The sequence below is a fragment of the Columba livia genome, chromosome Z (assembly GCF_036013475.1).
Source record: "Columba livia isolate bColLiv1 breed racing homer chromosome Z, bColLiv1.pat.W.v2, whole genome shotgun sequence".
Lineage (NCBI taxonomy): Eukaryota > Metazoa > Chordata > Aves > Columbiformes > Columbidae > Columba > Columba livia.
The window spans coordinates 54,083,066-54,096,452 of record NC_088642.1 but is presented as its reverse complement, the minus strand read 5'-3'; the positions used below and the strand labels follow the sequence as shown (position 1 = coordinate 54,096,452).

Genomic DNA, 13,387 nt, shown 5'->3' with positions numbered 1-13,387 from the left:
TTAGTCTTTCACTGTTAATGAAAGACAATGACCATTGTCTTGTCAATTGGAAGACCATTCCTCCACAACAAAAGGAAAATCCAGAAGTTCTTTAAATTCAGACAGCAAAAGGACAAAAGAAATGTCTGGTAATTGCATTCTTACTCCCACAGACTTTATCTGTTTAGTTTTTATGGGTCTCCCACCACTCTTATTGGCAACAAATAATTTGGGGGATAAGGTGCTATAGCACTACAGTAGTGAAACGCAGCATAAACAGTGAAGCCAACCCTCTCCATTTTCTTTTCCCTAAACAGAACAATCAATTTAGTGTGTATTGCCTCAGAGCCTCAAATTAAACATATGCAACAGACAGCAAAGAGCATAGAAGAAATGAGATTACGATGATGGGAATTAATACAAATTTAGGCAGTTGCAAGAAAATAAAATTTGGTACTGTTTAAATCTTCAGTTTGTACAACTGAACTAAATAGCACTTTCAGTAAATTACAGTTAAAATACCTTGTCACCCAAGTAAGCCAAAAGCAAGAGTTCACAGTGTCACTGGAAATTACAAGCTTTTCTGTCCAATTCTCCTACTGCACTGACTCTTCCTTTTTATTAACATTTAACACTCCAAGTTAACAATACAAGGCAATCTGATATTACAAAGGTGTTCAGTTACATCTGAGCACAGAAAAGGACTTCAAGTTGTAAAGATAAAGAATGTTTTGCCATACCTAACACCTAGCGTATTCACAGAAATTAGTTAACTGTATACCTCTAGTAACTGAATACAATAAAAACAATGTAAAGTTACATCAGTTTTACACACAATTTTTACACAAATCAGTGGAGAGAAACACAATGGGTATCAGACTGAAACAATACTAATATCAGGACAGAGGTCTGGTTTCCCTAGGGATAAAAGGAGAAAGCATTCTTACCCAGAGTGAATTAATTTAAGGCCACAGACTCCTCAAACCATGGCAACTTGTAGAACTGACATGAACTATAGCAAACCCAAACTAGCCTTGTTGACGCACCTTGCCCACATTACCATTGAGAACATTCACATTTTTTTTAGCATTGCACCAGCACTTCTTGTTTACACTTTCAATTCCCATGCCATTTATTCTCACATTCACACATTTTTTAAAAATTTTGACCCATACTCAGCTCAAAGCAAACTCAGCCTCTTTTGTTCCACATTAACACAACAAAGGTTTTGCAAAGCAAGTTAAGACTTCTATTACACCTGCTCAACCTGACTGCCTTTGAAGGCTTTTGAAAGGTATGGGTAGACACCAGAGCATTTATGCCCAGTGCTGAACACATGCTCGTACCTGAGCTAGTTAAATGTTTTGTCACTGAACAAAGCAAATATCTGAATACACTTGAAGTAGAACAGCTGACTAAACAGACTGTTTTGCACTGCCACTTTGCAGATTCATAATGTAAACATTAATCTCTTTACATCTGACCATGTGACAAGTTGGCCGAGGAAGGGCCTGGTAAAGTAATTTCAGACAAAATAAAAATCTTAACATGCAAACTGTCTTTTGATATGTTACCACCATATAATGATTCAAAAGCCTTTGCTGACTCACTCTATGACATCAGAAACAGCAACTGTAGTAACACTACTATCCATTCATATGACAAAGTTCTGTGTAAAAGGACTAAAAAGAGGAAAACAAATAAATGAAAAATACTTTCCCAAATCCTCTCAACCTTGGCTTAACAAGACATCTTTAAAAATTAAAGTAACAGCCTGAAAGATGCCTCAGGAAATTAACATCCAATTCTCACTGAGAAGTAACAGAAAACAGGCCTCTAAAAACTGCAACTGCTTTGCAAATACTAAGCTACAACTTCATCTCAATGACAATAAAAAAGCAAAGTTGCTGATTCTTCCCACAACAAACTCTGTTTTGAAAACAGCAATGGATGGCGTGGAAGCAAAGGTTTGTATTTAGAGGGCTGAACTGCAGTTTATGTTCCGAGCAGTCTCTCAAATAGCTCTACTACAAAGGAAGATTTTCGAATCACATTACCTTGTTCAGCACTGCTGATCCAAAACACACCCACAATCATTTAAACTTTCAACTGCCATTCCTATTAACACACACAGTTAAGCATATCAGCTGGACTCTAGTCTCTCTTACACTCATGTCTAGCAGTTTCAACAGAGCCTATCTTTGATGAGCTCCAGCTTTCTCTTATACAATAGAATTGATGGCTATGGGTCTTCTTGACCCAAGAGGTAAGGAACCAAACACACATGACAATACAACTGCCGGTAGCTGTGGTGTCTTTTGCTGGTGAATCATCCCGGGTAATGTTATGACTGTGAATTAAATTGAGTCAGTGAAAACAGGGTTTCATTGCACAATTCTTGGACATCATAAAGGAAGGGGGATGGGAACTGGTGGTTTCAAGCAGGAAAGCACTTTCAGCACACCACCCATGGTTTGCAACACATAAATCATAGCCAGAAATTACACTAAAAATTAGACTTCTATATTCCATCTTTCATGACTTGATGAATTTACTATCTTCCTGTGCCCTTGCCAACGACTCACGCTAGTTTGACAACAAATTATTTCCTCAAATCTCTGCAACCAAACCAAACTCACAAACCAAGAAACAAATTCAGATCCTTGATGAGCTTACAAGGCTAGTAGCCCATAAAAGAAAACTGCAGCAGTGCAACCTAGTGGAAAGTGGTTGGGACTCATGTTGTGGCCAGTTCCATCCTTTCCAGGCATCTTTCAACATGCCACTCCACTCTTCCCTCCATGCTTTGACTTAGAAGAAATGGTTAACAACACTTCTGTTCTCCATGAAAGCCCTTTGCAATCTACTAGTGGAAAGTGTTGCACTTGCAACAGAACTAGCCTGTTCTCTAGCAAGCCCCTGAGACTGGAAACAGGCATAAAAGGATTATGTGTAAAATGAGATTCTTACAGTAGAGATTCTTTCTGAGAACCTACCCTATATTTTCTTTTTCACAAGAGAGCATAAGTTGTCTTATTCTTCAACTTAACTGGGAGGATCTTGGGCCACATCCATTTTTCCTGAGGAAACACTAAAATGTGAGGTGCTGCCAACAGATGAAGTCCTTCTCATCTGACCTGATAGCTAAGCACCTTTAAATTGTTTGACTTTAACAAACTTTAAATTAAAGGTGATACAGAATATAATAATGAGTGGACTACAGACATAATGGCTAACATTGTTTTTAGTCTGACACTGGTATGGAACAATTAACCCCATTAACAACAAGAAGTCTAAATGTAAGCATTTTTCTCCATGTCACCATGTAATCCCCACTTCTTAAGCTTTTGACCTAATCTTACTCCCAGGAATTGGCCCGCCTTATATAGTCAAGGTTTATAGTCACAAGACTAAGAAATTGACTGGAGTCTAAAATAAATACGAACAATATTTCACTATGACATCTTTGCCACAGCTGTTCGTCCATTAGGGTTTTCTCTGCTGTTGGCAATTTTAAACTGTATGCAGGACAATCTTTAAAAATTCTGTGAGAATATAACTTCATGAGACCTCCATTTGACAAAAAGCAGAGTCTCAGCACAGTGTATACATTTACAGATATAATCCAGTAGGTCACGATTTTTTGTCTATAATTTAGTGTAGTACAGAGGGCACAATATTCATGTGTTAGTTTAAAAAATACTATAAGCTGTTAAATACAGTAATACTGACAACTGTTGCTGCACTGAAGAGAAATTCCATAAAAAGGTTGAAGGTAAACAAGAAGGGAAAAAACGAAACTACAAAATAACCGAATCTGTCTTGCGTGGAGCTAAACTCAATTTCAGTAACTTTTCCAGATGAATACTACTCTGAAATCCTAAAATAATCACAAGATGGGCAATAACTCTCTGCAAGAACTGCAAGCTTCTGAAATTATTCATGCAGATTTGCTATACTCAGTCTTCATTGGCCTACCAGTTAAAAATACACAGCAAGGCTTGTTATTCGGTTTCAGAGTTATAACAGTCACAGAATGCACAACTTGGTATTCTACAGTCTGCATCCTCATGTTAGATTCAATGTACGAATCTCTCTTCCACAAAACGTAACAAAGCAACTCCCCTAAACTTGCAAAGACTTACAAAAACTGCACAGATGCGGCTCACAAATCTACGGTGAACAGAAATGAGAAAAGCACCCCTTTCAGACTGAGACTGCTGGAGAAACAGTAGACAATATTAAAAAGCAAACACAGTTATTTTACCTTTAGGAGAAATGCCTAGATTAAGCCTGCAGAGAGTAGCTGATAGCATACAATACTGCAGCTGCAAAAAGACCAGTGAAGACAACAGAGTAGTCTCACCCCTCTGGCAGCTGCAGAGAAGACCTCAATGAAACTTATGTCTAGGATGCTTATAAGCCAAATGGTGGCATAAGAAACTCTGAATGTAAAACAGACCCACAGGTAAAAACTTAAAAGAAATATCAGCACTTTGACTCTTTACAGCATGAGTTTGATATTCTAGTCAAGGTGTTGTCACTACATTTTACACTTGGAAGCCTTTACTTAATGTTTCGTACCTTCTTCTGATAACTGCACAATATCCTTCAGATTACCCATAAGGAATGATTTCAAGCTCTGTTTCTAGACACCAGTGACACCCTCACACATGTAGCCTCTTTTTGGAGAGGTTTGCAGTTACCCACCATACGAAAAAAAACAAGCGAAGTGGAACTGAGTTGCCTCATTCAGAGAAATTTAAGTTAGTATTTCAGAGAAATTCTATAGAAAATGAAGCTTTGAAAAAAACGAAACTTCACTTTCGGGAGTACTTTAGCATAACAAGACCTACAACCTTCACAAGCAGGAGACTCTGGGTTTGCAGAGCCTCTATATTACACTTTGATTACACCTCCTCTATGATATGTGGTTTTCTGATCTAAGCAAATGATGTTCTAATCAATATTTGCAAGGAAAACCTCCAAGAAACACAGAAGAGTTGCAGGAAATAAGTGTTGATGATTCAGTAGGTATCGCTTCTTCTGTTGAGCCAAAGGCACCATGGGACACAGACTCCCACAAGAATACAAAGAAAACCCTAATAATTCAGAGTCATCCAACGGTACAGCCATGATAAGTACCATATCAATAACTAGCACATTTAAGCACAGCAGAAGGCGTGATCTATTTGTATGGCAAATATTACAAACGCAGCCTAAAAGCATGACTACCCTAAAATGAAGACATCTTTGCATAATCTACTCGCTGTTTCAGATCAAGATAACCACTGGCAATAGAGCGCTGAGACACAGGTGACTGCACACGTTTTCTATAGTCATGCTGGCCGGGCAGGCTGAGTCAGCTCCACAGGACAACTCACTGTTCGAAAACGAGCTCCGTGAACCTCCCGAGCCGGCTCCCGGCATCGCAACAGGGAGGAAAGAAGCTGGGGAGGAGGAAAAGATAAGGCAGGAAGGTCCTTCGTTAACCCCGCTCTCCTCAGACGGCAGCAGTCGTCTCCCAGGCCGGGATGGGCCCGGTACTCGCCGCAGAGCGCCCGGAGCAGCCCGGGCAAGCAGAAGCTGCTTTGTCACCAGGACAGGCCCTCACCCCGCAGCGCCGGGGGCGGAACCGCGGCCTGGGCTCTCCTCCCGGGCCGCCATCCAGCCGGCCCCGAGCCCTAACTCCGGCCTGGCCGCTCCCGCCAGACCCCGCTGCCCGCCCTCCCGCCCAACCCCGCCGCCCCTCACCTGCCGGATGCTGCTGGTTTCCGACACGGCGAACTCCTCCTTCTCTTTGGGAGTCTTCACCGTGACTTTGATGATCCGCGGCTCGGCGGCGGAGCCGGAGCCCTGGGCAGGGGTGTGCGGAGGGCTGCGACTCCCCGTGGGACCCTCGGCGCTCTCCGACATGGCGGGGGAGGGACCGGGGCTCGGCCTGCCCGGCTGCTGCTCCAAGCGGCCCCTCGCGACGCCCGCTCCCGCTGTGCCGGTCGGGACGCGGCGCGCGCTTATGACGTCACGCTTCGGGGAAGTTGCTAGAAAGGGGCGGTGTCTGCCCGGGCGTGGGCTCGCCCGGCTCTCTTCCCCAGTGCGCATGCGCGGCCCCGCAGGCCAGCTTGGGGGAGCGCGCATGCGCGGGGGGAGGCGGAGGGTGCGCTGTGGCCTGCGCATGCGCCGGAGGCAAGGGCCTCCGCAGGGCGTCGTGCCGCGGGGCGGCGGTCGCACGTGGTGCTTTTGAAGTTACTGTGCAAACGGTAATAAATACTACACTTTTACTGTTTTTAAATCAGTTGAGAATAGGGTTGTAAGGAACGTTTAACGAAGAACTGTTGTTTTTATGTAGCTGAGGACCTGTCACCTGACCCCAGCAGAGGGGAAGGACCGAGAGGTATCGGACTATGAATCCCTAATGTAAAACGCAGTCTCTTCCCGGTGTATATGCTGAGACCTGTATACGTACTGATACCTGTATTTACAAGTTGATTTAAGGGGAAGGGTAGCCAAAGTAACAGGAATCCATATCTTAAATAGATTGATAGAGGGAAGGGTACTGTATGTGTCAAGGTAGTCTGTAAAGCCTGAAGTACTCAACCAACGGGGAACAGCAGAGGGAAATTGCGGCCAGGATTTTGGGGGGATATAAGCAGCGGATTTTTGCCCCATTATGTGTTCCTACCTCTAGGTGAAACACCTGGTGTTGCAATCACAGTATCACAGTATGTTTGGGATTGGAAGGGACCTCAAAAGATCATCTAGTCCCATCCCCCTGCTGGAGCAGGAACGCCTAGGTGAGGTCGCACAGGAACATGTCCAGGCGGGTTTTGAATGTCTCCAGAGAAGGAGACTCCACAACCCCCCTGGGCAGCCTGTTCCAGTGCTCTGTCACCCTCACTGAGAAGAAGTTTTTTCTCAAATTTAAGTGGAACCTCTTGTGTTCCAGCTTGATCCCATTACCCCTTGTCCTATCATTGTTGGCCACGGAGAAAAGCCTGGCTCCACCCTCATGGCACTCACCCTTTATATATTTATAAACATTAATAAGGTCACCCCTCAGTCTCCTCTTCTCCAAACTTATGAGACCCAGCTCCCTCAGCCTTTCTTCATAAGGGAGGTGCTCCACTCCCTTAATCATCTTCGTTGCCGTACGCTGGACCCTCTCTAGCAGTTCCCTGTCCTTCTTGAACTGAGGGGCCCAGAACTGGACACAATATTCCAGATGGGGTCTCACCAGGGCGGAGTAGAGGGGAAGGACCTACTAACCATCCCCCTTCTAATACACCCCAGGATGCCATTGGCCTTCCTGGCCACAAGGGCACAGTGCTGGCTCATGGTCATCCTGTTGTCCACCAGGACCCCCAGGTCCCTTTCCCCTACACTGCTCTCTAATATGTAATTTCCCAACCTATACTGGAACCTGGGGTTGTTCCTGCCCAGATGCAGGACTCTACATTTTCCCTTGTTAAATTTCATTAGGTTATTCCCCGCCCCGCAATATCGTTACTAAAAAATGGCTTTGCTGAGAAATCCTGCCCAAGCCTATTATATTTGCAAAATAATTGTTTCCTACAGGGTTTTGCTCTAACTTGGACCAAAACAACCCTTAATCATTAATTAAACATAGTATCAGCAAATTGAGCGTTCTCCCACAGAATGGGTGATTTCTCTGTCTTTTCAGGCAATTCAAGATGCCTCGTCTCATTCTGGTGTGAAATAAGCGTGTGGCATTGAATTCTAGGCTCAAATGCTGTTTCTTGCTTTCCCTTAAGTAAGATGTGGCGTTTCCCACAGAATCCTGACTCGCCAAGTGATTTCTGGCTGGGTTTGCTGTTGGGATAATGTCTCAGGAACTCTGTGTAAATTGGTTTGATACAGCAAAGACTGGCTGAAGGCAATTGCAGGTTTTGCCTCTCCTAGAGCTTTTGTTTGCTGCAGATGAAAATAATTTCAGCCACGTTTTAACTACTAAGCCTTTCCTTGGTTGTGCTTGTTCCTTTACCACGTGAGCTGTGACCCTACAAAGTGCTGAATTCTGCTGCAGCGGAGCACGTTGACAGATGGCAGAGTGAGGGACACTGTGAAGTAACATTTTGCACTGCAACGGAGCAGTGATTTCAAGTAGAAATCAGTCAGGTCAAAGTGCAAGATGTTCGTCATCCCAGGCAGTTCTTAGTTTATAGCGATCACTTACACTGGCTGTATTGTTACTTGAGTTTGTCATTTCTTGTACAGTTGTGCACAGTAGCACAGCTGTTAACCTGGTTACAGTTGGCAGAGATTTACAAGTCAGAGGAATAATCATTAGTTTATTTACGGATGCATATTTCTTAAAAAGGGCAAGGATACTAGAAATTGGTAGAAAATAACTTGGAAGCTATCAGAAGTTCCTAATTAAGCAAAGAGGACATTTGGGAGCTCATTTGCCAGTACTGGAAGCATCCAGATGGAAAATACCCTAAACCAAGACAAAGTGCATGCGTGTTCACAGTCAGATAGTTGAGAATACAGCTTCCAATGCATGGAAATGAAAATAATACAGCAAAGAATGTTGAGTTCTTAACCCACCTTAGGCTGATGGGGATTTAAACACTTCTTTCTTTCCTCTTGACTTTTCTTTCCCTTGTCGTTCCACCTGTGCCTTTATTTCCTCTTCCTACAACTGTCTGTGCAACTTCTCTTAATCAGTTTCTCAGCCTAAAGAGTACAATTACTAGAGAGAGCAGGTTAATTTTTATGCCACTCCATTTTCCTCACCCGTGACTATAGTATTTATACGAGGGAAGAGTATAGACTTTCATATGACCTTAAAAAATATTCTAGATGCTGTTTCCCATTCCTGGTTTGCCAGGACAAAGGTTAAGACTTTTGTTTTAGACACAGTTAAAGGGATTAAATTAAAAAAAACTGCACACTAAAGTGTGGACAGCCATTATCTCCTGCTGCAGATACTGTGCTCACTGAGCAGATACTGTGCCTGGAGTACAGCAAACAACAACGTCTTCTTAGATCTGAACTAGACGGCAACATCCCCACCAGTTCATCAGTAATTCTAATAAATTAAATGCTGTCACCTCATTTTCAGTGGAGTTTGCTTTACTCTTTGGAGGGTAATAAAGATATTCATAGAAGTATTGTTAGACAGGAACGGCACCTTGAGCTTCTGAACTGTGACTGCTAGTTCTTAGCTAGAACCACACACTGAGAAGTCTAGAAAAATCACTTTTATACTGATCTGCTAACCCATCTTTTCCAATTGTACTCTACTGCCTAAGCCCTATTCTTACTTATTTTTCTTGGTTTGATTTACAACAACCATATTTAAAGTTTCTAGTTGTATTTAGTCATATCCATCCCAGCAATTATTTTTCTCCAGCTGGGGTGGAGAACTGTGCGTGTACCCTGTGTTTTGCTCTTTCCAACAGCCTTTTTGTCTCCTTAGCCTGTTGTGTGGAGCTTTTTGTTTCTTTAGGCAAAGACACCTCAGCTCCCCTCATTTTAGATTTTTTTTTCCCCCAAATTCATTAGTATTCCTAATTTCAGCGTGGGAAACTGTATTATTCCTTTAGCAACCCCCTTTAAAGGTACTACAGAAATTCTGCAGTCTAACTACTTTCTAATGTTGAGTAAATAGGAACTTTATTTCTCTATTCTGGCTGTCTCATCTCACCTTTGGTTATGAGATTGTAATGATTGTTTTTTTCAATGAAAAAAAAAAGTTTATTGTGTTGCTAGATATGCAATTTCCAGCTTATTTCAAAACAACTAGGACAGATACAGAATACTGCTGAAGATTTGTAAGGGAAAACAGAGGAATGAAAAAACAGGCTACTGCAAAGTTAGGCTCACAGTCTAAAATAACTCATTGTGCGAAAGTAATAGCAAGACAATTGCTGAATTTTCAGAAGTAAGCACACTGGGAATATCCCTCCTGAAACAGGCTGCAACAGTTATTAAAAAAAGCTTTGTCTTTATGAACATTCAGTTAGTACAAATGTAAAAGGAAATAGATATGAGAAAATACAATTTAATTTTTTTTTCCAAGAGTATACAAAAATTTACAAGAGCAACATAGTGGAGAACACATCAGCTGATGGAAGAATTTCTCTGTAACTTACACTGGATGGGCTAATACACCAAATGGTGAACAGGGAAAGGAGTTGTGTTGAAGAATGAGAACTGTATTCAGCACTGCCAAAATTAGAAAAGTGTGCCTATTTCTTTAGCACTTAAAATCAATAAGTTTTTATGAAGACAATAATAGGCACTTTTAGAATATAACCTCTGTTGCATTTAAATATAATTCCTTCTGTTGTTAATCAGTAAGCATTATATAAACAAATTTTCATTTATGTCAAACTCAGTAGCACAAGAAACAACACAGGTTAGTTCCATGGTGGTGGGGGCAGCTTTTAGTGACAGTCCCGAAGGAAAACAAAACAAAACAACTCTATGTCAAATATGGACCAATGGGCAAATTAAAACTTAGAGGAAGACAAATTTATAGAATAACAGGTAGTCAATTTTTTGGATTTTGGCTTTTAGACATCTGAAGCAATAGAAGTTTGAATTATTCTACGTACATTTTAGCAATTTAATGACACCTTTAAACAGACTGATTAGATTTTGAGAAGATATATTTTCTGGATTTCCATATCCAAAAGTTGTTACAAATACAAACATGTTGGAAGTCACATTTTAAAGTTATAGGCACCACTGATTTGATGAAAAGTCTTGGTCCCAGTCGGGTAAATATTTCCTGTGGGGCAGCAGACAATGAAAAAAAAACCATTCCACCTCTGCAAATAAAGGGGTTTTAGTTTGAACATGACTAGTAAAAGGCAGATTACCTTGTTCCACCCAGCGGTGTTTTATCTGTTAGGATACGATACTACAGTTAAGCGTGATTACAGGGTTCACTGTTTTGAAAAGTGGTGTTGGTCGCATCCTGAGGATGTCGTATTTAAAAATTATTTTCAAAGAGGTGGCCAGACCAAAAAAAAAGGTAGGACAAACGAATCAGTGAAGCTATTACGAAATTAGAATAATTATGGACTATTAGCTACAGTGTTTAATTTCTCAGAAAAGTCTTGTTCCACTGTCAACATCTTCATGGTACTGGTTTTCAGAAGTCTCTACTAACTGTAAGAGCTTTACAAATTCTTCATACCATTATTGATAGACTCTTGTCCCACTTTCTGCTTCTGCCTCTCCGTGAAGTACTGTCTTCACATATTATTTTGCTTTGGAAATTACTTAGTACTACAGTGTGTTAAAAAAAGGACTCAGTTAAAAGTCCTCTGGTTTTAGATCTACAGGTGTTTTGCTTTGTCTCCTCCTTAGTCTCTTCTGTGGCTCGTTCCCTCCAATTTCTGTGTTCTCAGCTGATTTGCCAGGTAACTGAGAGATTTTGTGTGTCTAATCAGCCACATTCTACTTGTACTTCTGTAATGCTCCACATCAACAGCTATCCCAAAATATCTGAGATCCTAGGATTTAATACTACATTTAGCACTGCACAAACAATTCTGCAGTTTTGTAGCTGTACTGCATTCACTGACAGCACAGGACAAAAAATGTTTGAGCGTTGTCTCTCAGCACAAGAGGAATTATTACTAGGAAAGCTTTGAAGAATGACACAGGACACTTCAAAGCTGACAGGTAGGAAAGCTCTTTTTACGTGGTAGTTCTACATGTTAGCTTCCACATTTTGCAGCTGAAACTGATCTAGGTATGAAAAGGACACAGATCCTAGAATCCCAGAATGGTTTGGGTCACAAGGGACCTTCAAAGATCAAGTCCTGCCTATGGGCAGGGATGTCTTTCCCTAGTCAGGCTGCTTAAAGCCCCATCCAGCTTGATTTAGAACGCTTCCAGGGGCATCTACAGCTTCTCTGGGCAGTCTGTTCCAGTGCCTCACCACCCTCATATTAAAAAATTTCTTCCTTATGTCCAATCTAAATCTGCCCGTTTTCAGTTTGAAACCCTTGCCCCCTCATCACATCACTACAGGTCTTGGTAAGAAGTCTCTCTTTCTTAGATGCTCCCTTTGTATGCCAAAAGGCCTCAATAAGGTCTCCCTGGAGCCTTCTGCATGCTGAACAAGCCCAACTCTCTCAACCTGTCCTCACAGCAGAAGTGTTCCAGCCCTCTGATCATCTTGGTGGCCTCCTCTGAACCCTCTCCAACAGGTCTTTCATGAGCTGAGGGCTCTAGAGCTGAATATAGGACTCCAGGTGGGCTCTCAACGGAGCAGTGAGACTTGCTGGCCATGCTCCTTTTGATGCAGCCCAAGATATGATTTGCCTTCTGGGCTGCAAATGCACATTGCTGGCTCATGTCCAGCTTTTCATCTACCAGTATTGCCAAGTCCATCTCAGTAGAGCTACTCTCAACCCCTTTCAACCCCTTCATCCCCCAGCATGTATTGATAGGAGGGACTGCCCCAACCCATGTGCAGGACCTTGCACTTGGCCTTGTTGAACTTCATGATGTCCTATACAGGGAGCGGAAATAATGACTGTTGATTTTTTTTTTTTTTTTAACAGATCTGGATTCGGCAACAGCAAGATGCTTTTGCATGAGCTGTCTCATTTTCAGTTTTGACTTGCTGAAACTTTGACAATTTGCATCCTAATACATTTGGATCTTCATAGTCACAAAACGAAGTTGTCTTAGTTGAAAAATTCTGTGAAAGCAAGAATTCAAACATAGAAATGGAAGAGTAAATTTTATTGAATGATGAAAATCTAATGGCTTTACAGTTAGTTTCAGCTCTGCTGGAATACTAGTTTTTTATTTTTTCTGTAGCAGAAAGTGCAACAAATCAATTATTTAGACTGTTAAACAAACTAGTAATTGTTAATTTCTCTTCAAAAACTGCATAGTTGAGCAGTTGTGCAACAAATATATAAACTTCTGCAAAACCCTGAAGAATGACTTGACTTTTTTTGCTTTGAATCTGGTGGCAGAGGAGATCAGCCGCACTGGTCAGATTCTGAGTGCCTTTTCCCTTTTTTCCCACTCTGTAAAAATTAAAACAAATGTTTAGTTAATATACTTGACATGACCTTTTATATCTGCAGTTATTTTGTATATTGAAGTAGTATAAACTATCAAGAAAGAAAAATTCAGGAGTTCAGTTGCATACTTTTGTTAAATTATACAATTATTATGGGATGCAAACTTGTCTGAACACAAAATACTGTTATATAAATTAAAACAGTCAAGGCACTTATACATAACCGAGACGTTAAGGTCTAGGCATGAAACCACACTCATTTATTGCCATTGTTGTTGTTTTTAGTTTGTTTCTTTGTTGTTAATCCACAGATCTGGGTTACTTTTTTTTTGAAAGGCTTTCTTATACTTCAAAGCAGTAGTCCATAAAATAGTGGGTTTCATGTTA

General features: G+C 41.4%; 2 protein-coding genes and 1 long non-coding RNA gene across 8 annotated transcripts in view; 1 reads left to right on the top strand and 2 right to left on the bottom strand.

Annotated features, from left to right (window-relative positions):
* The window catches only part of UBQLN1 (ubiquilin 1), a 26,325-nt gene extending 20,154 nt beyond the window's left edge, over positions 1 to 6,171 (bottom strand). For all 5 annotated transcript variants that reach the window (XM_065045893.1, XM_065045891.1, XM_065045892.1 and 2 more), the window contains exon 1: positions 5,734 to 6,171. In XM_065045893.1, the coding sequence (XP_064901965.1) occupies positions 5,734 to 6,156 (423 nt within the window). In that variant the 5' untranslated portion in view covers positions 6,157 to 6,171. The remainder of the gene's footprint in view (positions 1 to 5,733) is intronic.
* The window catches only part of LOC110364342 (uncharacterized), a 20,150-nt gene continuing 12,816 nt past the window's right edge, over positions 6,054 to 13,387 (top strand). Inside the window, exon 1 of the long non-coding RNA XR_002423055.2 lies at positions 6,054 to 6,239. This is a non-coding gene — a long non-coding RNA (uncharacterized LOC110364342). The remainder of the gene's footprint in view (positions 6,240 to 13,387) is intronic.
* GKAP1 (G kinase anchoring protein 1) overlaps positions 12,693 to 13,387 on the bottom strand; it is a 21,234-nt gene continuing 20,539 nt past the window's right edge. For both annotated transcript variants that reach the window (XM_065045907.1, XM_005510026.3), the window contains exon 12: positions 12,693 to 13,004. In XM_065045907.1, coding sequence (XP_064901979.1) covers positions 12,957 to 13,004 — 48 coding nt within the window. In that variant the 3' untranslated portion in view covers positions 12,693 to 12,956. The remainder of the gene's footprint in view (positions 13,005 to 13,387) is intronic.